General features: G+C 39.3%; 1 protein-coding gene across 1 annotated transcript in view; it reads left to right on the top strand.

Moving 5' to 3' along the window:
* LOC132823558 (glutamate receptor ionotropic, delta-2-like) overlaps positions 1–24,370 on the top strand; it is a 536,033-nt gene that overhangs the window by 348,824 nt on the left and 162,839 nt on the right. Inside the window, exons 8-9 of the mRNA XM_060837503.1 lie at positions 2,958–3,077; positions 19,115–19,216. Coding sequence (XP_060693486.1) covers positions 2,958–3,077; positions 19,115–19,216 — 222 coding nt within the window. The remainder of the gene's footprint in view (positions 1–2,957; positions 3,078–19,114; positions 19,217–24,370) is intronic.

Here is a 24,370-nt window from a genome sequence, read left to right as displayed (position 1 = left end):
TGAACCCCTCCAAGGCCAGCACATCCTTCCTGAGAACCAAGGCCCAAAACTGCTTATTATATACCAAAAGCAGCCTGACCACAGCCTCAGCAATACATCTCTGATCTTTTACTCTAAACCTCTGAAAATAAATACAAGCATTGCATTTGCCTTCCTAACTGCCAACTAAACCTGCACGTTAACCGTAAGAGATCCTGAACTAGTACTCCTAAATCCCTTTGTGCTTCAGATTTCTGAAGCCTATCCCATTTAGGAAATAGTCAGTGCTGTATTCATCTTTATTATTCCCACCAAAGAGCATAATCTCATATTGTATTTTCCATATTGTATTCCATTTGCTATTTCTTTGCCCACTTTCCTAGTTTATCCAAGTCCTTCTGCAGCCTCCCTGCCTCCTCAACACTACTTGCAACCCCCACTACCTATCTTTGTGTCATTTAAAAACTTAATGACAATGCCCTCAGCTCTTTTGTCCAGATTGTTATTATATAACATAATAGTTGTGGTCCCAACACTGAACCAAGCACAACTCTGCTAATCACTAGCTGCTAACCCCAAAAGTACTCCTTTATCCCCACTCCTGCCAATCAACCAATCCTCTTTCCATTAGGAGAAAGTGAGGACTGCAAATGCTGGAGATCAGAGTCAAGAGTGTGGTGCTGGAAAAGCACAGCAGGTCAGGCAGTATTCGAGGAGCAGGAGAATCAACGTTGATTCTCCTGCTCCTCGGATACTACCAGACCTGCTGTGCTTTTCCAGCACCACACTCTTGACTCTGATCCTCTTTTCATGCCGATACAATGTCCCTAATATTGTGGACTCTTGTCTTATTTAGTAGCTTCCAGTGGGGCACCATGTCAGAAGTCTTCTGGAAATCTCAGTAGATCATGTCAACTGACTCTCCTTTGTCTACTTACTTGTTACCTCCTCAAGGAATTCTAACACAATTCGAAGGCAAAATCTTCTTTGGATGAAGTCATGCTGACTGAGCCCTATTTTACCGTGCCCTTCCATATCCTCTTCAATCTCATCCTTAATAACAGACTCTAAAATCTTACCAAAACTGGGGTTAGGTTTCAATTTTCTGTCATCTGCCTCTCTCCCTCCCTAAACAGGAGTGTTACTTTAGCCATTTTCCAGTCCTCTGGGACCCTCTTTTACTCCAGTGATTCTTGAAAGGCCACCAATATTACCTCCACAATCTCCTAGCAATTTTGTGCAGTTCAATTCTATGCTTGTTGAGAGATACCCAAAGGGTCAGAAGCCATTTGAATGTAGGAACTTATTTGTGGCCAAAATGGTCCAAACATATACCAAGATTTTACAAATTATGCATGAGCAGCAAGTAAGTTCATCCTACTAATTGAGAGTGAGTCATCAAATGTTCTTTTGTGCTCATGGGTATTCACTTGTGTGATACTGGTCCTCTGATTTTTATATTGCTTTTGATCTTAAAAAGTGCACCATGTTAACTGAGAAATAATATTCTCTTATTGCGAAAATGGTAATGTAGCACTTATGGACTTGATTTTCAACCCCGAAGTCCGAAGTTCAAATTCCATCATGACAGCATACTGAGTTGCATTTAATAGATCTGGTAATTTGTGAAACAACACTGATTAGTTCCCTAGCTTCCTATCTGTTTGATCTACATGTACCTTGTTTTCACCTTACATGGTTCTCAGTTAATGATGACTTAGTATTGCATCCAGATTATAATTAAGAGCCACTAAATTGAGCAGATCAGTTCTGAAAATTTGACAGGAGCAGCCCAGGCATTATATGAAGACAAATCTAATGTAATCCCAGTCCAATCAACACTGCAGAAAACTCCACACTGACATTGGGAGATTACAATACAAATTATTTCACAGGTCTATTGTGCAATGACCTGACATAATTGAATCCACAGATACATACCAATCAGCCTACATTCAAGAAAGTTCCATTATTCACTTTACGTAATCTACATTCTCAGTGTGGAGTTTGAATTTCAAAGGCTCAAGGACGATTAAAGAAATTTCTTGCTAATCAATATTAACTTTTCTTTATTAATAAGGGATGAAGGCATTGTTGACCAAGCCAGCATTTATTGTCCATTCCTAACAGGCATGAAACTGAATGGCTTGCTAGATCATTTCAGAGGGCTGTTAAGTGGCAATTACGTTCTGTAAGCCACACATGATAAGGACAGTGGAATTCTGAGATTAGCTTTTGATTCAACACTTGTTTACTTATTTATTTATTTATTTATTAAACTTAACTTCCACCAGCAAATATCCCCATCCACACCAACTTGTCTCTACCCATAAATTCAACTTCACATAAAGGAAACACAATGTAAACCATTGAGTGGGCAATGTCATTTTCTCCATTTGACATTAAGAAACGTCTGAGCATCTCTACTCACATTTTTATCAAACCCTTAATTTCTTTTTCACAATGTTGTTAAACCCAGAACCCCGGTCCCAGTACTGTCAAGTCCAGATTATCTGAGAATGACTGTGTTCCTCTTGCACTCTCTATCCTGAATAGCTAAATATGAGATTACTGCACACCGCTTCCTGCTGCATATACTCAATTTCAAACAAAATGAATTTGGAGAAAATTTAAATTTATAAATGACGAAAGCATGCTTTTATGGATTGTTTTTTAAAAATCAATAAAATATGCAAAATAAATAATAGAAACAATGCTTGAATTTTGCAGGTAATATAAATGAGTGAGCCTGAAATTCTGCCTAATTTAGCTAAACAATCTCTTAAAAATTGACAGCTCAATTGACTTATAATGAACAATGTAAGGAGATATCTATTAGTTCCACAATGAATTAAATTCTAATAAAAATCTAAGAATGAATATGTTATTTTGTTGTTACTTTTCCCATATTATTTACATTTGTTGTTTTGTGGTCTTTAAATGTCAAATCTTAAGTGTATTTTTGCTTTTATTTATAGGGGAAAGTGAGTGGATTAACTGGAATGCTCAATTTTAGGGATGATGGGACAAATACCAATGTTCTGTTTGAAATTCTTGGTACCAGTTACAGTGAGGAAAAGGATAGAGGGATTCAACGTGTAAGCATTATTTTGTGCTCTGGAATTAATACGGGATGTTTTTACCATGTTTGTTTTATTAATGTGTTTCTCCCTGAATTTTGATTGCTACAGCTCTTTGTTTTCATTAAGTCCCTTCCATCAGCTGCACCTTTGCTTAATGATTATTAAATAAAGCTAAAATAAAATGAAGCTGTAGTTTCCAATAATGCTTTTACTCAGTTTGATGATGTTCTGAGAGGAACTAAGGTGATTCAACCCATGAGGAATCTTTATGAGGATTATGTCCAATGTTGCGCATTCTGCTATTTTCAAATGGAGAAATTGCGATGGCTGATTTTCCAGTACCCTCCCGTATGTCAAGGGGCATGAGTGAAATATCTTTTGGCATATCTCAGGAATTCAATCCCATGCACTGTAGATATGATTTTGGAAGATTCTGATCACCTGAGTTGGCTGTTTCATCTCAAAAGTTCAGAACATCCATAGTGACATTATCACTAATTCCTAATTTGCCACTTCTCAAAATGGCACTGAAGAGCAATTCATCCTCAAGACCTTTGGAGCTTCTCTGAGTTTCTTCTCTAACTAGAAAATAGTCTCCTTCTGCTCCAATCTTCTTGGAAACACACTGTAACTATTATATCCATGTGTAATAATAATCATTGTTCTCAAACTCGAAAATCTATCCTCAGCCTGACAACGCCACCACTTTTATGTTGACAGGGTAGCCCCAGTTTCCAAGTTCATCAAATGGTAAAAATTAAGCATTGTATTGTTTAATGCAAATTCAACTACAAGTACTTTGATTTGATTTATTATTGTCACATGCACTGCAATACAGTGAAAGTATTATTTTAAGTAATCACCAGACAAATGATAGCTTACATAAGTACCTCAGTGTAATAGAATGGAATACAGAATATAATGTTCCAGCTGCAGAGAAGGTGCAGAGAAAGATCAACTCTAATATATGAGAGATCTGTTCATAAGTCTGATAACAGCAGGGAAGAAGCTGTTCTTTAATTTGTTGGTACGTGTTTTCAAACTTTTGTATCTTCTGCCTGATTGAAGAGGGTGGAAGGGAGTATAACCAGGGTGGGAGGGGTCATTGATTATATTGGCTGCTTTCCCAAGACAGTGGTAAGAACAGTTGGAGTAAATGGAAGGAAGGCTTTTGTGATGGACTGGGCTGCATTCACACCTCTCTGTAATTTCTTGCAATCTTGGGCACAGCAGTTGCCATACCAAGCTGTGATGCTTCCGGATATCATATTTTCTGTGCGCCAGAGACCCAGATTCAATTCCCGACTCAGGCGACTGACTGTGTGGAGTTTGCACGTTCTCCCCGTGTCTGCGTGGGTTTCCTCCAGGTGCTCCGGTTTCCTCCTTCAGTCCAAAGATGTGCAGGTTAGGTGAATTGGCCATGCTAAATTGCCCCTAGTGTTAGGTAAGGGGTAAATGTAGGGGAATGGGTGGGTTTCGCTTCGGCGGGTCGGTGTGGACTTTTTGGGCCGAAGGGCCTGTTTCCGCACTGTAAGTAATCTAAAATTGAAAAGTGTAAGTATGGACATGCCGGATTTCTTTAGCCTTCTGAGGAAAAAGCATTTACCTAGATGGACCAGGAGAGATTGATGATGATATTTACTCAGAGGATCTTGAAGCTCTCGATCACCACCTCAGCATCATTGATACAGGTGTCATCCACTAGACTTCCGGGCCTTTGTCCGAAATGTCGATTTTGCTGCTCCTCGGATGCTGCCTGAACTGCTGTGCTCTTCCAGCACCACTAATCCAAAATTCCTAAAGTCAATAATCAACTTTTTTATTTTGCTGACATTGAGGGAGGGATTGTTGTGTTTACACCATGTCACTAAGCTGTCTATCTCATTCTGTACTCTATGTCATCGTTGTTCACGATCCAATCCACTACAGTGGTGTCATCAGCAAATATTGTAAAAGAAATTAGGGCCACGTTAGGCCACACAGTTTTGAGCATATAAGGAATATAGCCAGGGGCTGAGTATGCAGCCTTGTGGGGCACCAATGTTGAGGATTATCTTGGAGGTGTTGTCACCTATCCTTACTGACTGTGGTCTGGAAGTTGAGGATTCAGCTGAAAGGAGGGAGAGGGGTCTTAGGTCACAGAGTTAGGAGATGTGTTTTGTTGGAATTATGTTGTTGAAGTTGGAACTTGTTCCAGGAATGAGTGTAGGGCCAGGGAGATGACCACTGCTGTGGTCCTATTACAATGGTAGTTGAATTGTAGTGGATCAAGCCAGTCTGGGAGGCTGGTGTTGATGTGTGCCATTACTAATCTTTTGAAGCATGTCAGAGCCATTGGAAAGTAGTCATTAAGACACATTAACTGATTTTTCTTTGGAACAGGGATGATAATGGCCTTGTTGAAGTAGGGGGGGACCTCACATCATAAGAAGGCAAGGTTAAAAATGTTTGCGATGGCTCTCACCAGCTGGTCCACATAGGGACTCCATCTGTGCCAGCCACTTTCCATGGGTTAATCCTCAAGAAGACCAATCTGATTTTTGTGACTGTGGGTAGAGGCACTCCCAAGGCTGTTGGGGCAGGTGACATTATTTCACTGATTTTCTGTTCAAAAGGAGCGAAAAATGATCATATCGAGGACAAATACATTGTTGTCAGCGATTCTACTCCACTTCACTTTATATCCCATTATATCATGTAAGACTTGCCGCAGTCGACATATTTTAGTCTGGTTTTGTTTCTTGGCATCCCTGATGGCTGATGCATGTTGTACATTTAGAGCAACTGTCTTCAGTGCCAACAACAAACTCAGTTCCCAAATACATTTCTGGCTGTCCACCCACATTCTTGCTATTTAAAAACAGAAAATAGCAGAAATGCTGAGTAAGTCTGGCAGCATCTGTGACAGTAGGATCCCAGGTAGCATTTCAAGTAAGACTTTTTGTCAAAACTGAAAGACATTAGAAATGTAGTTGGCTTTGAGCAAATGCAAAGGAGAACAGTGGGAAGAAGAGCACTTGTACTCTGGAGCACTTGTATTCTGGATTCTTGGACCCTAAAGCAGCTATTTCCACATATACTAAACTCTCACTTTGTTCCTGTCTCTATTCTAATTGTGCTACCTTCCAGCACATCTGTGCTCTTCAAATTCTGGCCTCTAGAGCATCACAGATTTTAATTGGTACATTAGTGGCTGTGACATTAAAGCTCTATTGCTTTCCTTAAATCTCTCTGCATCTCAATGTCTACATTCTTTAAGATACTCTTTATAATTGACCTACCTCTTCGACTTTTGCTCATGTCTTCGGGCGGCACGGTGGCACAGTGGTTAGCACTGCTGCCTCACAGCGCCTGAGACCCGGGTTCAATTCCCGACTCAGGCGACTGTCTGTGTGGAGTTTGCACGTTCTCCCCGTGTCTGCGTGGGTTTCCTCCGGGTGCTCCGGTTTCCTCCCACAGTCACAAAGATGTGCGGGTCAGGTGAATTGGCCATGCTAAATTGCCCGTAGTGTTAGGTAAGGGGTAAATGTAGGGGTATGGGTGGGTTGCGCTTCGGCAGGTCGGTGTGGACTTGTTGGGCTGAAGGGCCTGTTTCCACACTGTAAGTAATCTAATCTAATCAAACCTTTCTAATATGTACCTGGTTTTGTACAAAGCTTTGACCATATTCCTTTGAAGAACCATAGGAAATTTATGGTAGAGGCGCCATTTAAATGCAAAAATGAGCTCAACTAAGTTCAGCTGAGCTGATGAAATTTCACAAAGTTGAAAAATTGACTAGCTTCAAAAAACTAAAAAAATAATGCATCCATGAGCGGTTCAAACAGATTAAGCCTTGACAAAAAAAAAGTGAATTTCACTATAATTGGATGACCAAAAGAGACACAGTGAAAGTATAGAAGTGATTTTTGCAATTACTCAATGAATAATTGCAGCATAATCCGTGATACCAAGCTATGAAGTGCTGCCATACTGTGACACGTTGTATTGCTTCACTGATCGTCCACTTTGGAAGGTGAAAACGTAGCCACAGCTCCCGCTTGTAGCAACTGTCTATCTAATTACTGTTCTCTGTTGGAAAATGTACAATCATAGACGTGTGTTCCAGAAGATAACAGGAATTACCTCCACACCTCATCTTTCCACCCATGGTGTTAAGTATTGTTGATACCTTTCTGTGGATTTTACAGATGTACCTAATAGTTGTAATGCTGTACTTCAAGATGGTTAAAAGGCAAGAAGAGACAGGAGTTACATTGTGCTTGAGTTTGCCCCTATAATTTTCAGTATAGTTTACGAAGGGTTGAAGAAACACCCATTCATATTTGGATGATTCCATACAATGAAGCAGTAATATTGAGATGCTGTCAGCTACCCAATTTACTCCAGATTATAATTATGACCACATGACCAAATCATTGGGCATCCATTTACAGGACAGACGGAATTGATGATTCAGAGTTTTCTTCATCTAAGTTTGACTTGGGGGCTATTTCTTTAAATAAAGTCACAAAAACATGACAAATCACAAAAATCTAAGTATCATCCAGATTATTCCCATTGTAACCTTGGTGTGATTCCAATTGGCCTGCAGTTTCCTCTGGATTTCTGCGTCAATGACCTAATAGAAGTAAACATCTAAGATCATCTAAGAAACAATAAACTCAGGACCAGGGACTTCTTACTGGCAGATTTGGGATGGCACAGTGGCTCAATGGTTAGTACTGCTGCCTGACAGTGCCAGGGAGCTTGGTTCAATTTCAGTCCTGGGAAACTCTGTATGGAGTTTGCACGTTCTCACCATGCCTGTGTGGGTTTCCTGCCACAGTCCAAAGATCAGGTGGATTGGCCATGCTAAATTGCCCATAGTGTTCCAGGATGTGCAGAATAGGTGGATTAGCCATTGGCAATGCAGAGATAGGCTGGGTCTGGATGGGCTGCTCTTTGCAGGGTCAATATGGACTTGATGGACCGAATGGCCTGTTTCCACACTTTTGGGATTTCATTTTCAGGAAATGGGCCAAAATCATGATTACTGACTCCTGAAGATGAGTTCTGGAATTTTTTTTTAAATGACTCATCGTTGGTTAACGAGATTTTTTTTATAACTCCAAGGGCAAATTGACATTGCAGGGCACACATTAACTTTTAACATCCCAAAAGGAAGGTAACACAGATACTTCATGACTGAGCAAATCATTGGTGCTTCCCTGACTTTGTGAACTTTGAACACATCAGCACGAGGATTGTGAGGAATGAACATGAGTGTATGCAACAAATGGTTTGAACTCTTAGTGCCAATGAGTATAAAGCTAATGATAGCTGCAAACTTGAACTCAAGCAAATTTGATATAAATTCTGTAAGTACTGTTCACAGTAACTTTAGAACTGCAGACCAAATCATAGGAAACCAAGTTACTTTTAAGAAATCACAAACTGTGAAATTTGTTTACTAAATATAAACCAATAATCATTTAATGACATTTCAGGAATTGCAGCCATGAGAGATCAAGTATTTAACTGGCCTTTGTTTCAACTTTAGTACAGTGCACAGTCAAACTAATTTGAATCTTCAAAGGGATGGACAAAGTGGACTAACTCAATCGCTATACAGAAAAAATTATAAGGAAGGAAAGGAGTAAATCTATGTTTTGCCATCATCTGGATGCCACAGAAGCTATAGCCATATTCACATGATATTGTTATTTTAGTGTATTTTGGACTAAAATATTTTGAAATTATTGCAATGCATTTCTAACAAGAAGTGTGTCTGGTATAATGGTGCGTCATTTTCTAAAGGTTCCCAAGATGAACTCACTTCCAAGAAGTAATGCAGTTTTTATTGTCACTAAATGTAATCCTGACTATTGAGTTTAAGGAGAGCAGGAAATTATTTCACCAAAGCATTTTTTTTTCGTTAAACTTGATAGCTCTTTAATAGAGGTCTCAATTCATTCGGGTTTCAAAGACAACCATAATTTGAACAGCATTCACAGATAAATTCAGTACAAAATTTTAAAGCTGTAATTCCTGATGAAGGGCATTTGCCTGAAACGGCAATTTTACTGCTCCTCGGATGCTGCCTGAACTGCTGTGCTATTCCAGCACCACTAATCCAGAAACAAAATTTAAAAGCTCTATTCAAAGCAATGGACCTGATTGTTAAGTGATGCCGCTTATGAACACAAAATCATAACTGATTCTTTTTTCTCTTGAAATATACAACAATTTATTTGAATCCAAGTGACAGTTACAAAACATCTGAAGAGTGAAACTTGCTGAATTATTTGTGACTACAACCTGTCTGGTCATCAGGAAATCAACTGAACATCAATACAGAACAACCTTGGTTATCCGAACATCAATTATCTGAAATTCGGATTATCCAAACAAGATTTCAAGGTCCCTAAACACCTTACATCGAAGAGGTGTTACTGACACTGGTGATACTGACATCTCCTCCAGTCCCCATTAACAAAGCTTTCGACAGTTTGTGACTTTTCATGGAGTGGTATGAAGCAGGCGGTAACAACCGTTTGGGGCTGAGAAGAGATCCAAATAATACTCACCTTGGTTGCTGTTGTTGTGAGCAGTTGTTGGTGGGTAACAGTTACCAGTACTACAGCGCTTTGTTCATAAGGCAACAGTTGCTATAACTGAAGTCGCTGCCACTGTCATCCATTTGCGCGTGCACACCCTCCCTCCTGCACTTCCCTCCTCCCTCCTTCTCTTTCCAATCCTCCCACTTCCTCCAAACCAAAGGAGTAGCCATGGGTACCCACATGGGCCCCAGCTATGCCTGTCTCTTCTTAGGATATGTGGAACAGTCCATCTTCCGCAGCTACACTGGCACCATCCCCCACCTTTTCCTCCATTACATTGATGACTGTATCGACGCTGCCTCGTGCTCCCACGAGGAGGTTGAACAGTTCATCCACTCTACTAACACCTACCACCTTGACCTCAAATTTACCTGGACCATCTCAGACTCCTCCCTCCCCTTCCTAGACCTCTCCATTTCTATCTCAGGCGACAGAATCAACATGGACATTTACTATAAACTGACCAACTCCCACAGCTACCTAGACTACACCTCCTCCCACTCTGCCCCCTGTAAAAACGCCATCCCATATTCCCAATTCCTTCGTCTCCGACGCATCTGCTCCCAGGAGGGCTAGTTCCAATACCGAACAACCCAGATGGCCTCCTTCAAAGACCACAATTTCCCCCCAGACGTGGTCGACAATGCTCTTCACATCTCCTCCACTTCCCGCTCCTCCGCCCTTGAGCCTTACCCCTCCAATCGCCACCAGGACAGAACCCCATTGGTCCTTACCTACCACCTCACCAACCTCCATATACATCGTATCATTTGTCATTATTTCCGCCACCTCCAAACGGACCCCACCACCAGGGATATATTTCCCTCCCCTCCCCTATCAGTGTTCCGAAAAGACCACTCCCTCCATGACTCCCTTGTCAGGTCCACACCCACCACCAACCCAACCTCCACTCCAGGCACTTTCCCCTGCAACCGCAAAAAATGCAAAACTTGCGCCCACACCTCCCCCCTTGCTTCCCTTCAAGGCCCTAAGGGATCCTTCCATATCCGCCATAAATTCACCTACACCTCCACACACATCATTTACTGCATCTGCTGCACCCGATGTCGCCTCCTCTATATTGGGGAGAGAGGCCACCTACTTGCGGAACATTTCAGAGAACACCTCTGGGACACCCGGACCAACCAACCCAAACACCCCGTGGCTCAACACTTCAACTCCCCCTCCCACTCCACCAAGGACATGCAGATCCTTGGACTCCTCCATCGCCAGACCATAGCAACACGACGGTTGGAGGAAGAGCGCCTCATCTTCCGCCTAGGAACCCTCCAACCACAAGGGATGAACTCAGATTTCTCCAGTTTCCTCATTTCCCCTCCCTCCACCTTGTCTCAGTCCCAACCCTCGAACTCAGCACCACCTTCCTAAATTGCAATCTGCTTCCTGACCTCTCTGCCCCCACCCCCACTCTAGCCTATCACCCTCACCTTATCACCCTCACCTTAACCTCCTTCCACCTATCACATTTCCAACGTCCCTCCCCCAAGTCCCTCCTCCCTACCTTTTATCTTAGCCTGCTTGGCACACTCTCCTCATTCCTGAAGAAGGGCTCATGCCTGAAACGTCAATTCTCCTGCTCCTTGGATGCTGCCTGACGTTCTGTGCTTTTCCAGCAACACATTTTCAGCTCTGATCTCCAGCATCTGCAGCCCTCACCTTCTCCTGTGTGTGAATCCTGCCTAGCGCTTGTTTTTTGTTTTGTTTCCTGACATTAATTATCCTGATCTGTGTGCAGCATGGACAACCTTTCTTTGTCCTCTATCTCTACCTTTGCAGCAAAATCAGTTATCCGAACAATCAGTTATCCAAACAAAATCCCTGCCCATCTCGTTTGGATAATCGAGGTTGTTCTGTATAGCATGATCCATGCATTCACCAGAATCACAATTCTGTTTGCAATTTGCAGGCTTCTCTTCTGAACGTTGAACTATCAGCTCCCTGCAACGTGGTTGCACTTGGATTTCAGGGTTGTATTTGTTTATTGATTGCTACAACATTAGCTTACAGACACCTCAGGGACACTGCAAAGGACAACAGAGGAATTTAACTTTTGAGAAGCCTCAGCTATGCCCCTTATCTAGTGTAAGGTTCTTGTTCCTGATGTGGATGAAGGAATGGACTACAGGGAGGCTGAGTGAACTGACCATAGCACCGTGGTCCAGAGTATCTTTCAAGTGATGGAAGAACAAAGAAGCATAATAGTAATGTGGGATTTAGGGATTAGATACAGCTCTGTACAGTAAATACAGTCCTGGTGGAAAGACTCAGGATACTTCTGGGCTGGAGAGAACATTTCATGTGGTAGTGGCAGGAAACAGTTGTATGACAGTGTAGGTACCAATAATACAGTAGGACAAGGAATAAAGGTTCACCTGAGGGATTATGAGGGCTACATTAAAAAGCAGAGACACAAAGGTGCAAATGGGCACAGAGACTATATGTATTGCTCAAAGGTCAGTATGGGATAAATGGGTTCCGATTCAAAGGGCACTGGCATAATTACTGGGGAAAGAGGAGGCTCTTCCATTGGGATTTGTTTCATTTAAACTATGCTAAGGCCAGTGTCTTGGCAAAATGTATAACTAGGTTGGGACTTTAAACTAATTAGTAGAAGCTGTACGGTTCATATAAGGGGAACTTTAAAAAGAATCAAAAGAAATGAAAGAACAGAGGTGCAGGGTAGTGAAGAAGGTGACAGGAGGGTGACAGAAGAAAATCTGTATACAAGAATGTAATCAAAATTATAACCAGTGCAACTAATAATGGCAAAATGTCAATACTTAAGGCTCTTATCTGAGTGCACACAAGATAGGTGAGTTGATGGCACAAAAAGAAATAAATGAATTTGACTTGATAGCTTTTACAGAGATGTGTTAACAGGGTTACCAAAACTGGGAACTCAATATTCAAGGGAATTTAATGTTTCAGAAAAGAAGACAAAAGAAAAAGGAGGTAGATTAGATTTATTACTGAGGAGTGATAGAAGTGCAATTCATCATAAAGTAGAATTGGTTTAGGTGAAAATAAGGAATAGCAAAGAAAGTAATTGACATGAGGGAGTTTTTTATAGGCCGTTGAAAAGCTGCCTCTCATTTGAGCAAAATATAATTTGGGAAATAATGGGGACGTGTAAGATGGGCATAACTGGGGTGCTTTTAATCCACATATTGACTGGAGAAATCACATGGGAAAACTTAACATGGAAGTCAAATTTGTAGGGTATGTCACAATTTGTTCTTCAAGTAGTATGTTGGAGAACCCTCCCAGGAAAAGGCAGACCCAGGAACATTATATCTAAAGATGTCTAAAGAAATGGGATTAATAAGAGATTTTGTACTTAAGAATCCTCTAGGGAAGTGATCACAACTCTAAATTTCAAATGTAGTTTGAAGAAGTTTAACTCAGCTCTCAACCAGTGACCTCAATTTAATAAAGGCACTTACAGAGGTATGAGCAAAGAATTGCCTAAACTGGGCTGGGAAAAAGAATCAAGGGGAAACTCAGTGGAACAGCAACCGCAGTCATTTAAGTCAGCAACTCATAATGATCAGCAAACAATTTATTCCAGTCAAAAATGAGGACTCAGTGTGAAGAATGAACCATTCATGATTGACAAATCCAGAGGATTGGAAGTTTTTTTAGGGATGAGTAGAGGAAACTAAAAAAGTTGAAAAAGAGGGAAAATTTAATTTAGAAAATAAATTGACAAACAATAAAAAAAAACAACAGTAACTTCTAAGGGTACATAATAAAAAAGACTGCAGTAAAAGTAAGCATGGGACTACTGAAGGGTGTAACTGGAAAATTAATAATGGAAATAAGGAAATGGCAGATAGTTTAAATGAATATTTCTCATTGGTCTTCATCATAGAAGACATGAGAAACATCCCAAAGATAGCAGATAAGCAAGGTGCTAATGGGAGAAAAGATCTTGTAACATTCTGTCACTACAGACAAAGTATTTGACAAATTTAAAGGAGATATGGTGGAAGCATTGGTCAAAATATTTCAGAACTCAGAAGTTTGGAAAACCACAAATGTGACTCCCCTGTGTAGGAATGGAGGAAGGTCAAAAGCAGGAAACTATAAACCAGTTAGCCACTGTGTTGTTGGGCAATTGCTAAGGTTTATTATTAAGGAAGAAATATCATGATATTTAGCAAAGCTAATACAAACAATGGAGATGTCATGGTTTTGTGAAGGGGAATCATGTTTGACGAGTTTGCTGGGGTTCTTTGAGGATTTACCAATTACAGTTGATAATGGGGAACTGGCATATGCATGTATTTGGATTTCCCAAAAGTATATGACAAGGTGCCATATTAAAGATTATTTGACTAGATAGGAGCTCAAAATGTTGAGAATAATGTTTTAAATTGATAGAGGTTTGCTTACCATATGGACATGAGAGAGCCAGGAATAATGGGTTTCGGTGTCGTAACAATCAGTCCTTCCTAGCATCTCTAATATAGATAGCAAATAATTGTCACTTAGCAGAGGAGGCCAAAGTGTAATGTATCAAGATTTACTAATTATATAAAAATAGCTGGGAGGGCATGTTGTAATGTGGACATAAGAAATCTTCAAATGGATAGAGTTAGGTCAAGTGAGTGGGCAAAATCTTGACAGATGGAGTTTAGATTAGATTCCCCACAGTGTGGAAATAGGCCCTTCGGCCCAACAACCCCACACCAACCCTCCAAAGAGTAACCCACCCAGACCCATTTCTCTCTGACTAATGCACCTAACACTATGGGCAACTTAGCATGGCCAACTCACCTGGCCTGCACATCTTTGGACTGTGGGAGGAAACCAGAGCACCCAGAGGAAACCCATGCAGACACGGGGGGAATATGTAAACTCCACACACTGTCGCCCAAGGCTGGAGTTGAACCTGGGACCCTGGTGCTCTGAGGCTGCAGTGCTAACCACTGAGCCACCATGCCATCCCTTTAACATAGGAAATGATGAGATCATGCACTTTGGTAGGAAGAATCAAAAGGCAAACTATTATTTAAAAATAAAAAGACTCCATAAAATAGTACAGTGTAGAGGGATCTGGGTGTTCTTATGCAATAACAAAAGAAACATGAGCATGCAGGTGCAGCAAGTAATGAAAAAGCCAAATACAATTTTAGCTTTTATTGTGAGGGGTTCTTGTCACAACAATTCTGAGTGTGGTGAGGCTGCATCTAGAGTTCTGTGTACAGTTTTGCTCCCTGCACTTAAGAAAAAAATCTACTGGCATTAAAGGCAGTTCAAAAGAGATTTACTAAGCTGATTCCTTGGATGAAGTTTTTGAATTATCAAGAACAGCTAAACATGCTTTTTGTAATTGTGTCTAGAAGAAGAGGTTATCTTTTTTGCGAGATAAGATTCTAAGGAGGCTTGACAAGGTAAATGTTGACAAGCTGTTTACACTAGTAGGAGTTATCAAACTAGGCTACCTAGTTACAGAATAAGTGGACAATCGTTTAAAATGCAGAAGCAAAGGAAGTTGTTCTCTCAGAGGGCAGTGAATGGCTGGAATAATCTACACCAGAGAGCTATGGAGACTCGATCATGGGAATGTAATTAAAGAGAAGATAGATGAATATTTGAAATATCAGGGATTTGGGAGAGGGTTCAAAAGAAGAGTTGAGATCTAGGGAAAATCAGCCTGATTTTCTTGAATTGTGATACAACATTGAAGGGCTGAATGACCTACTCCTGCTTCTATTTCTTGTTTTTTCTATAAATAATTCATGGGTTGTGGAAGACAACCCATAACCAGTTGCAAAAGATAATCTTGTTTTTACACAGGGACACTTCTCCTGAATTCCACAGCTGACCAGTGTATTAGCACTTCTCTGTACAATTTCATCCTTGTCTCCACAGAGATATCATCATACACAGTACATTCACTGTGCTCAAAACTCACAAAGTCTCATTCATTCACTCTTTTCAAAGGAGCCTCCAATAAAGTTGCTTGAGTATAATTCATAGAGTATGGATGCCAACTGCTTCTTCCTAATTGTGCTTCCTCTTGATGCCAGTATATGAAAAGTAAATTATTCATTTCAATCTGATCTTTTTCATAACTGCTGATGGCAAGAATGTATGTGCTAGATGAATAATGTTTTTATATGACCTTCTTGTGAAAAGGGTTCACTGTTGTATTATTGGACAGGTCTCAGGATACTTTTAAGATAGCTAGCTGACATCATGATATGTGATGCTGTAATGTAAGAGGTCCTACCTTAAACTCTGTATATTCAGTTGGATCGTATTTATTCAGTTAATCAGCCAGTCAATTGGATATAATATATTAGCAGTCTAAGTAAACATTTAACCTAGACTAAATCTGAATCTGAGATGTAATATTAGTGTACATGGTTTATTGTTAATAAAGTTCCAATTATCTGTTTTAATATGAAACCAATACATTGTGCTATATATGACGTAGACTATCAAATTAACAAACACAAAGACATTACAGTAGCAGCAAAGTAGCAGCAAATACGTACTGGAAGATAGTGACAGCAAATGGATCCTGAAAGCTGAAGTAAGATTTCAACAGTTACCAATCACCTATCAGATACCTGCTTTTAAAGTTGAAGCGCTTACTGGTAACGATTAAAATCCACAACCATACCAAAACAAGAAAAAATTGTTTCCCTCTCTCTCTTTAAAAAATGGTCTGTAGCTGACCCAATTTAAAAACAGGAGAAGGACAGCTCTAACCTGCTAAAGTGGTCCTGGAACAAAACTGAAGGGAAACAACTCGATATAATATATTTTCAATATTTTAAAAAAGCTTTTAATTGTGTCAAGACATATTTGATTTTGGCATTTTACTCCTGGAAAATGTAGCATAAACCAAAGCAAGTTACACACGTTGTCACTACTCACTTTTCTTTTGCCATGATCACTACCTAAAAACACAAAGTTGCTACTTTCAAAACATATGGCATGCTTCCCTCCATCGGATGGTATTGAGTACAAGAGTTGGCAGGTCATGTTACAGTTGTATAAGACTTTGGTTCAGCAGGATGTTGCCTGATATGGAGGGTACTAGCTATAAAGAGAGGTTGAGTAGATTAGGATTATTTTCATTAGGAAGATGGAGGTTGAGGGGAGTGTCTATAAAATCATGAGAGGTATAGATAGGGTGAATAGCAAGAAGTTTTTTTTCCCCAGAGTGGGGGATTCAATTACTAGGGGTCATAAATTCAAAGTGAGTGGGAAGAGTTTAAGGGAAATATGTGTGGGAAGTTCTTTGTGCAGAGTGGTGGGTACCTGGAACACATTGCCAGCAGAGGTGGTAGAGACGGATACGATAACATGGTGCTGGAAAAGCACAGCAGGGCAGGCAGGATCCACGGAGAAGAAGAATCGATGTTTTGGGCAAAAGCCCTTCATCAGGAATGAGGCCTTATTCCAATTGAAGTGCTTTTGCCCGAAATGTTGATTCTCCTTCTCCTCGGATGCTGCCTGACCTGCTGTGCTTTTCCAGCACCACACTCTCAACTCTGGTCACCGACATCTGCAGTCCTCACTTTCTCCTAGTGGGCATGATAGCATCATTTAAGATGTATCAAGGCAGATACATGAATGGACAGGGAGCAGAAGGATACAGATCCTTGGAAAATAGACATAAGGTTTAGACAGAGGATCTGGATCGGTGCAGAAAGGCCAAAGGGAATGTTCCTGTGCTGGAATTTACTTTGTTCTTTGTTCAACTACAGCAAGAAACAAAATGAGAAGAGAAGCCAACTGGTCTTGAAGTAAATTTTATAAATTGCCATGTTTCATCTGCACAAAACAACACAGTTTATGATGAAAAGCAAATAACTAAACATAGAATGACAGTCCATTCATTTACTGTCTGAATTATTCAAAGACAGACTGAATCTTAACCCTTTAGACTGACAGACTACAAGGACAGACAGTCTGTCCAACTTCCTATCACTTTGGGAAGAAGAGTTAAACTTTCCAGCATTTTGAATGTTGACAGCAACATCCAGCCAACATTGTGCAAGCCCTAGAAGAATCCTTTAAAATTCCAAGGTTTGAATTAATGTTATAATACCGAAGGTTAGATGAAAGTGTTGACCAATTTGAAGGCAGATGTCAATGCCAAGGTACAGAATGTGATTTTACTGAAGCTAGCTGAAAGGCAAATAAAATTGATCTTCTACACCTATCAAATCTTTTGAAATGTCAGTTTTGAAAAAAAATCTAAAGACTCCCTCTAGACAAGGATGTCTGGGTTTGAGTCCCATCTGCTCTAGAGATGTGTAATAACAAGTTTATTATATGTAACACCTAGACTGTATAAGTAAGGCTGAGATATTAATGTCCATATTTAGTTGTTGGTAAATGTCCACATATTAGTGTTAATACAGACCTAGGTGTCTGTGGTATATATTATGTGAACTAACATATTGAAAACCATAGGAACATCAGTCACTTCACAGGGGATATGACTAATGCTGTTTGCTACACTTCTTGTGATGCTGTGCAGACAATCTGACCCCATCTATTTCTTGTCACATATGCAAAAGCATTGGATATAGCAGGTTGTCTAGGGTCTGCAAATGCCTGCTATTTCTTTTCATCTTCCACCAACTCATGACCCCAACCAATCTTTTGAGCTTACAATCTGGAGTACTTGCTTGTCCAGGAAATAGCACGAACTATTCAAGTACACTCAACTGCAGAAGTTACATCAGTACTCAAGACAACTGGCACGATCCCTCCCTTCCTGCTATGCCCAAGTGAAAATTTTGATTTTTACTGTTTAGAATTAGAAGTAAGGAATAAGCATTTTTATGGGGCATAGTTGGTCTATCATAATTGAAAACGCCACCCCCCAAAGAGGCACAGCAAGTACTTTAAACGTTTGGGCAGCTTTAGGCTATTAAAATATTATAACTAAGCTGACCAAAATATTTCAAACTGTCCCACTTGCATTAATTAGCTTAAATATCGTATTCATAAATCTTGGAATAGATTTAACAGGACAGCTGAAGGTCCTGACCATCAACTGGGAGTGTTTTCAAAATTACTTTGAAAAAGGGAAAAACGAATTAATTAACCTCTCAAAATGTGTCAGGTCACAGTAATAATAATTAAGTGGCTTTAAAGGGCTAGGCTAGCAATTAAACATACCATCATTTCAATAGTAGAACAACTCTGGTGTGCCACCTTCTGCTTCAGTCCTTATAACATCCATGTGTATTCTTCAATGTATTGTAACAGGTCCAAGATTGATTGAAATTTTATACTTTTAGAAGGTAGTTACATTAATTACAGCTTCAGTGTCTTCACATTGATATAATGAGCTGTGAGAAACATGGATCTTTGGGGAAGTAAAATAGTACAATTATGCCGTAATTAAAGTTAATTGCATTATTTTAATAAACCATGTTTGTATTCCCCATATAGCTAGGACTTTGGAGTCCAACCAATGGATTGAATGGTTCTCTTGTCGATCAAAAACTGGAAAATAGTATGGAAGGAGTGACTCTGCGAGTTGTGACAGTACTGGTAAAATAGAATTTTTTCCCTTTGTATATAGTTGAATGTTTGGCAGCCGACAATCATATTTAAATACTTGCAATGTTAAAAATATGATTCCTATTATAATACTACATAGCTCAACAGTATTATACTTCAACAATGATTGTCAGATTTAAATGCACAAAAATAAACATATGGCTTGACATCCTCACATTGAATATTTTCTTTAAAACTAATCAAGAACACATTAATAACTGTAAAATTTTCTTTAAGATCAGGGTATCTCTGGAGTGATTTAGTGTTCTTAATTATAATTAGATGACTGTCTTCTACTATCTTAATACTCTTTCTGATTTATTTATCAAGCAGTAGTATAAACAATAGCCAGGAAGATGTTGGCCTCCTGAAACACATCACAGTCCAAAGATTAGGTAGGTAGTAGATACAGTCAGAAAGAATAGAATAAGCAGAATAGAATGAATAGAAAAGAATAGAATAGAATGAGCAAAGACCCATCAGTTCACTGAGCCTGTTCCTGTTGCGAGTCTTGTAAAGTCTACCCTGGTGTGAATTCTGCCTCAACTATTTTATGTCCAGTGTTGGGTTTCTGCATTACTGATTCCTCATACCTTTTTATATTCTCTGTACAAGGACAGATCACTGTCCTCTAAAACAACAAGCCACAGACCCAACGGTGATAAGACCTATCATATGCCATGGAATATTTGACCATTTCAGTCCATAGCGATTCCTGTAAACTTCATTCTTGTTCCCAACTAAATATTTATCAAGATTTTTTGATTTCTTTTCTTGAAGGAGTTAATCAACACAGCATCAGGTGATTTTGCTCTATGTTCTGGAATCATCCTTGTTGCTCTTCTCTGAATCCTCTCAATGCATCTCTCTTTTTGAAGGTAGGGTGTCCAAAATTGCACAGTATTTGACTATGGCCTCACAAATGATCTGTACTAGTTTGGGTAACCTATTGCCCTTTCTAGTCAAATACCCATGAGATCCACCACATGTCGGATTAGCTTTAGTGAATACAGCTACACATCAAAAACTGTGATTGATCAGTCGCTTTTCTTATGTCATCCATGTTTCAGTATAGATAATGCTTTCAATTTACAAATTCATGCATTTTTTTCAAATGTGCATTGCATTCACTTTTAATTAAATCAATTTATAACATCTTACGATATCTGCTTAATTTCTCCAGATTTTCTCTAACTTTGCTTATCTTTTTGTTTTAACCCGTTCATATAATCTAGTGACTTAAATAAAAAAATACAGTCGAATACAGTTGGAGTGACCAATTTGATCAGTCTGCATTTAGGAATAAATGACAGAACCCTTTAGAAACCTTGTTCTGTTAAAATCAGCACTTTTAATTTTTTGCTGACGTTAATACAATAACTTAGCAGGGCAGGCTTAGCAGCTATTTAAACTGTCCATTAGTCATGAGCAACCTCACAAACCTCATGGAAATTGAATGCAAAATTACTTGTATTGATCACCATAATTGATGATAAACCTTTACATTTAATACAAACTGATCTTAGTAATAGGATCTCAGGATTTAATGTTTGTATCCACCTAATCATTACAAAAACTGCAGTTTGATTGGCAAGGATAGCAAGAACAGAGCTCTCTAGAAACCCCCTGCTTCCCAGGCAGTTTTTTTTTAAGTTTATCATCACTTTGTACTTCTTATCGTTAAGTCTGTCATCAATGTAATTACTTAACCTGGTCATGATTATGTGAATTTTAACCGTTTAAAGATTTTATCTTGAACATTATCCTTCTACATGCTTTTTTAAAACACTGAATCAATATATTTTCAGTGTAGCTCCCATTTATTAGTTTGGCTAATTATTCAAAGAACTCCAGCAGATTAATAACATAGAAAACAGAACAGTACAGCATAGTACAGGCCCTTCGACCTTCAATGTTGTGCTGACCTTTAATCCTACTCTAAGATCAGACTAGCCTACATACCATACATTGTACTATCTTCCAAGACTCACTTAAATGCTCCTAATGTATCTGACTCTACTACCACTGCTGGCAGTACATTCCACACACCCACCACTCTCTGTGTAAAGAACCTACCTCTGACATCACCCCTAAATTTTCTTCCGATCACCTTAAAATTATGCTCCCTTGTGATAGCCATTTCCACCCTGGGAAAAAGCCTCTGGCTACCCACTCTATCTACACCTCTAATCATCTTGTATACCTCTCAAGTCACTTCTCACCCTTCTTCATTCCAATGAGAAAAGTCCTAGGTCCCTTTACTTTTCATCATAAGACATGCTATCCAGTCCAGACAGCATCCTGGTAAATCTTTCCTACACCCTCTGTAAAGATTCCATGTCCTTCCTTCAATGAAATGACCAGAACTGAACACAATATTCCAAATGTGGTCTGACCAGGGCTCTAGAGAGCTGCAGCATAATCTCACAGCTCTTAAACTGAATCCTACTGCAAATGAAAACCAACGTTACATATGCTTTCTTGACAGCCCTATCAACTTGGGTGACAGCTTTGAAGGTTCTATGGACATGGACCCCAAGATCCTTCTTTTCCTTCACACTGCCAAGAATCCTGCCTTTAACCCTGTATTCTGCATTCAACTTTGAACTTCCAAAGTGAATCACTTCACACTTTCCCAGGTTGAACCATTTCCAACTGTTTCTGACTATTTATTGATTCCTTGTTATGACCTTTTTCACTTTGGATGCGTAATTATAACATCCCATATAGTGTTCTTGACCATTAATATGACAGTATGTGTTAGGGTATGATCCATAGTCTTGCCTTGCTCCTTTTTTCAATATTGTGATAGGCAGGTTAAATTGGCTGTGAGAAAGTAAATTCCAAGAGAATTGAAAATACTAGGTAATACAATCATTATGAATTCAATATCAAAATTACTAGATTTTAAGTAATGATATTTTATTCAAATTTTGTTTGCGTTCCAAATAGAAACTTACATTTATTAATATGACTTACCACCTTAATAATTTTTAAACAATTCTTATACTTTTGTACTTTTTCACAAAAATAGGCAAGTGGAAACTTGTCATTAGACAAATTTTGAGATTCAATACCTTTGTTTCCAAATACTTGGAAGGACAGAGGGCTTTATAAATCTTGTGCTGCCTTAATCACATTTAATTCCTACAGTGTTGAAACAGGCCATTGGGCCCAATAAGTCCACATGACTCTCCAAAGAACATCCCACCCAGACTCACGTCCATATACTATCCCCATAACTCTGCATTTTCCCATTGCTAATCCACCTAATCTATACCTCCTTGGACACTACAGATATGGTCAACCCAGTTAACCTGCACATCTTTGGACTGTGGGAGGAAACCACAGCACCCAGAGAAAACCCATGCAGACACAAGCAGAACATGCAAACTCCACACAGACAGTCATCCGAGGTCAGAATTGAAACCACAACCTTGGTGCTGTGAGTCAACTGTACTAGCCACCGTGCCACCCCATGTGATATGACACTGTTTGTAGAAGCCAGGAATTGCATTGTCTTGAGCAGTTATTTGAAGAATGCTATAGCAAAGAGACAAAGATATCAACCTTAACTGGCAGCAATATGAAAGCAATCCATAAAGTCTGTAAGTTTCTTTGCCCACCTCTATTTATTCCATTATAAATGAAAGGAGCTGATATTTTTTCCTTCATAGATTTTTTCACAAAGTTTGAATAACAAATATTTGAAAGTAGGGTAACTGTAAAAGGGATTATTTGTTGTTTTCTAAGCATTCCAACTCATGCAAATATAGAAATATTATGGGAAACAGAAATTATTTATATTGATTAAAGGCTTCACTGGATTATGAATGAGCTCCTGATCCACAATTCTGCATCTGGGAACAAATATCAAAACGTGGTCTGATTTCATTGATAATACTCAATGCAAAGATTTGAGTGACAAGATAGCAGGATGCAATATGGGAATTTGTCTGTTTAGTTAATCAATCCTGTCCCACCATTCAATGAGGCTATGACAATCTAACCCTGCAAACTCATCTTTTCATTTTAACTCTCAGTTCTGTTGACTAAAAATCTATCAATTTCAGAATTGAAATAAACAATTAAAGAAGTTTATAAACACTTATCATTTCAAATCTTGTGATCCTTTCATTCAATCACAGGAATTCTAAATAATTTTTTTGATGTGTTCAGGTCTGTATAAAGATCAAAACAAGCCCCAATCTGCAGAGAAATTTTGTCTGTATCTACCCTGCATATTCCCCTATCTATCAGAAAAAAATCAATCAATCTCTGCTTGATCTTTTAAATTCCATGAAAATGCAAGCACTGAGTATGGAGTCTTTCTGTGTAGTTTAACCCTTGAATACAGGTAATGGCCATATTTCTTTTGTAGGGTAAAGTGGCCAAAATTGCACTCAATACTCCAGGTGCTTTCCAAGTATTGTATCCTAATTTTTAGTGGAACCTCAGTCTCCTTCTGGTCCACTCTGGCAGATATGAAGCCTTACATTTCATTTGATGTCTTGATCAGTTTCTGTACCTGAACTGATATTTGAATGATTCATATATCTAGACCCTTAGGTACCTATGCCATGTTAGTCGCTATTTAAGTAACTGTAGCTTTAACTTTCTTTAGATACCATCAGCTTTGGTGAGGTACCTCATGCAGTTTTCCGCTGTTCACTTCATTTATGTGCCAAACCTCTTTGGCATCACACTCATGCTTTTGTAGAGTCAACAGCAAAATATCCACTACTGTTGGGATGTTCTGGGATTTCTTCAACTAATGCCATAATTAAAGCCCACCTGTACATCAAGTTAATTGCTGCCTGCTATGACCAGCCCTTCATTGATATGCACAGTTGGAGGAAAACAAGAAAGGAAAATCTCTGAGGGCACATAAGTGACATGGGCGTCTCTTCAGTGGAAATGGAGACATAAATTCCTGAATGTATTGCTACTTTAGATCATTGCCAGTCTGATCAACAATCATTGTAACTACAGCTTCAAGAATCAAACTACAGAGGTCACCCATCCCATGGTAGACAGCTGTACATATTTTTAATCAACTTGTTCAGATACACCTCTAGGGCAGGTGGAACTTGAACTCAGACATTCTGACCCAGAGAACAGGACCTCTACAAATACACTACAAGG

The sequence above is a fragment of the Hemiscyllium ocellatum genome, chromosome 16 (assembly GCF_020745735.1).
Source record: "Hemiscyllium ocellatum isolate sHemOce1 chromosome 16, sHemOce1.pat.X.cur, whole genome shotgun sequence".
Lineage (NCBI taxonomy): Eukaryota > Metazoa > Chordata > Chondrichthyes > Orectolobiformes > Hemiscylliidae > Hemiscyllium > Hemiscyllium ocellatum.
Note: the sequence above shows the minus strand (reverse complement) of the source record. Positions and strands in the feature narration are given on the sequence as shown.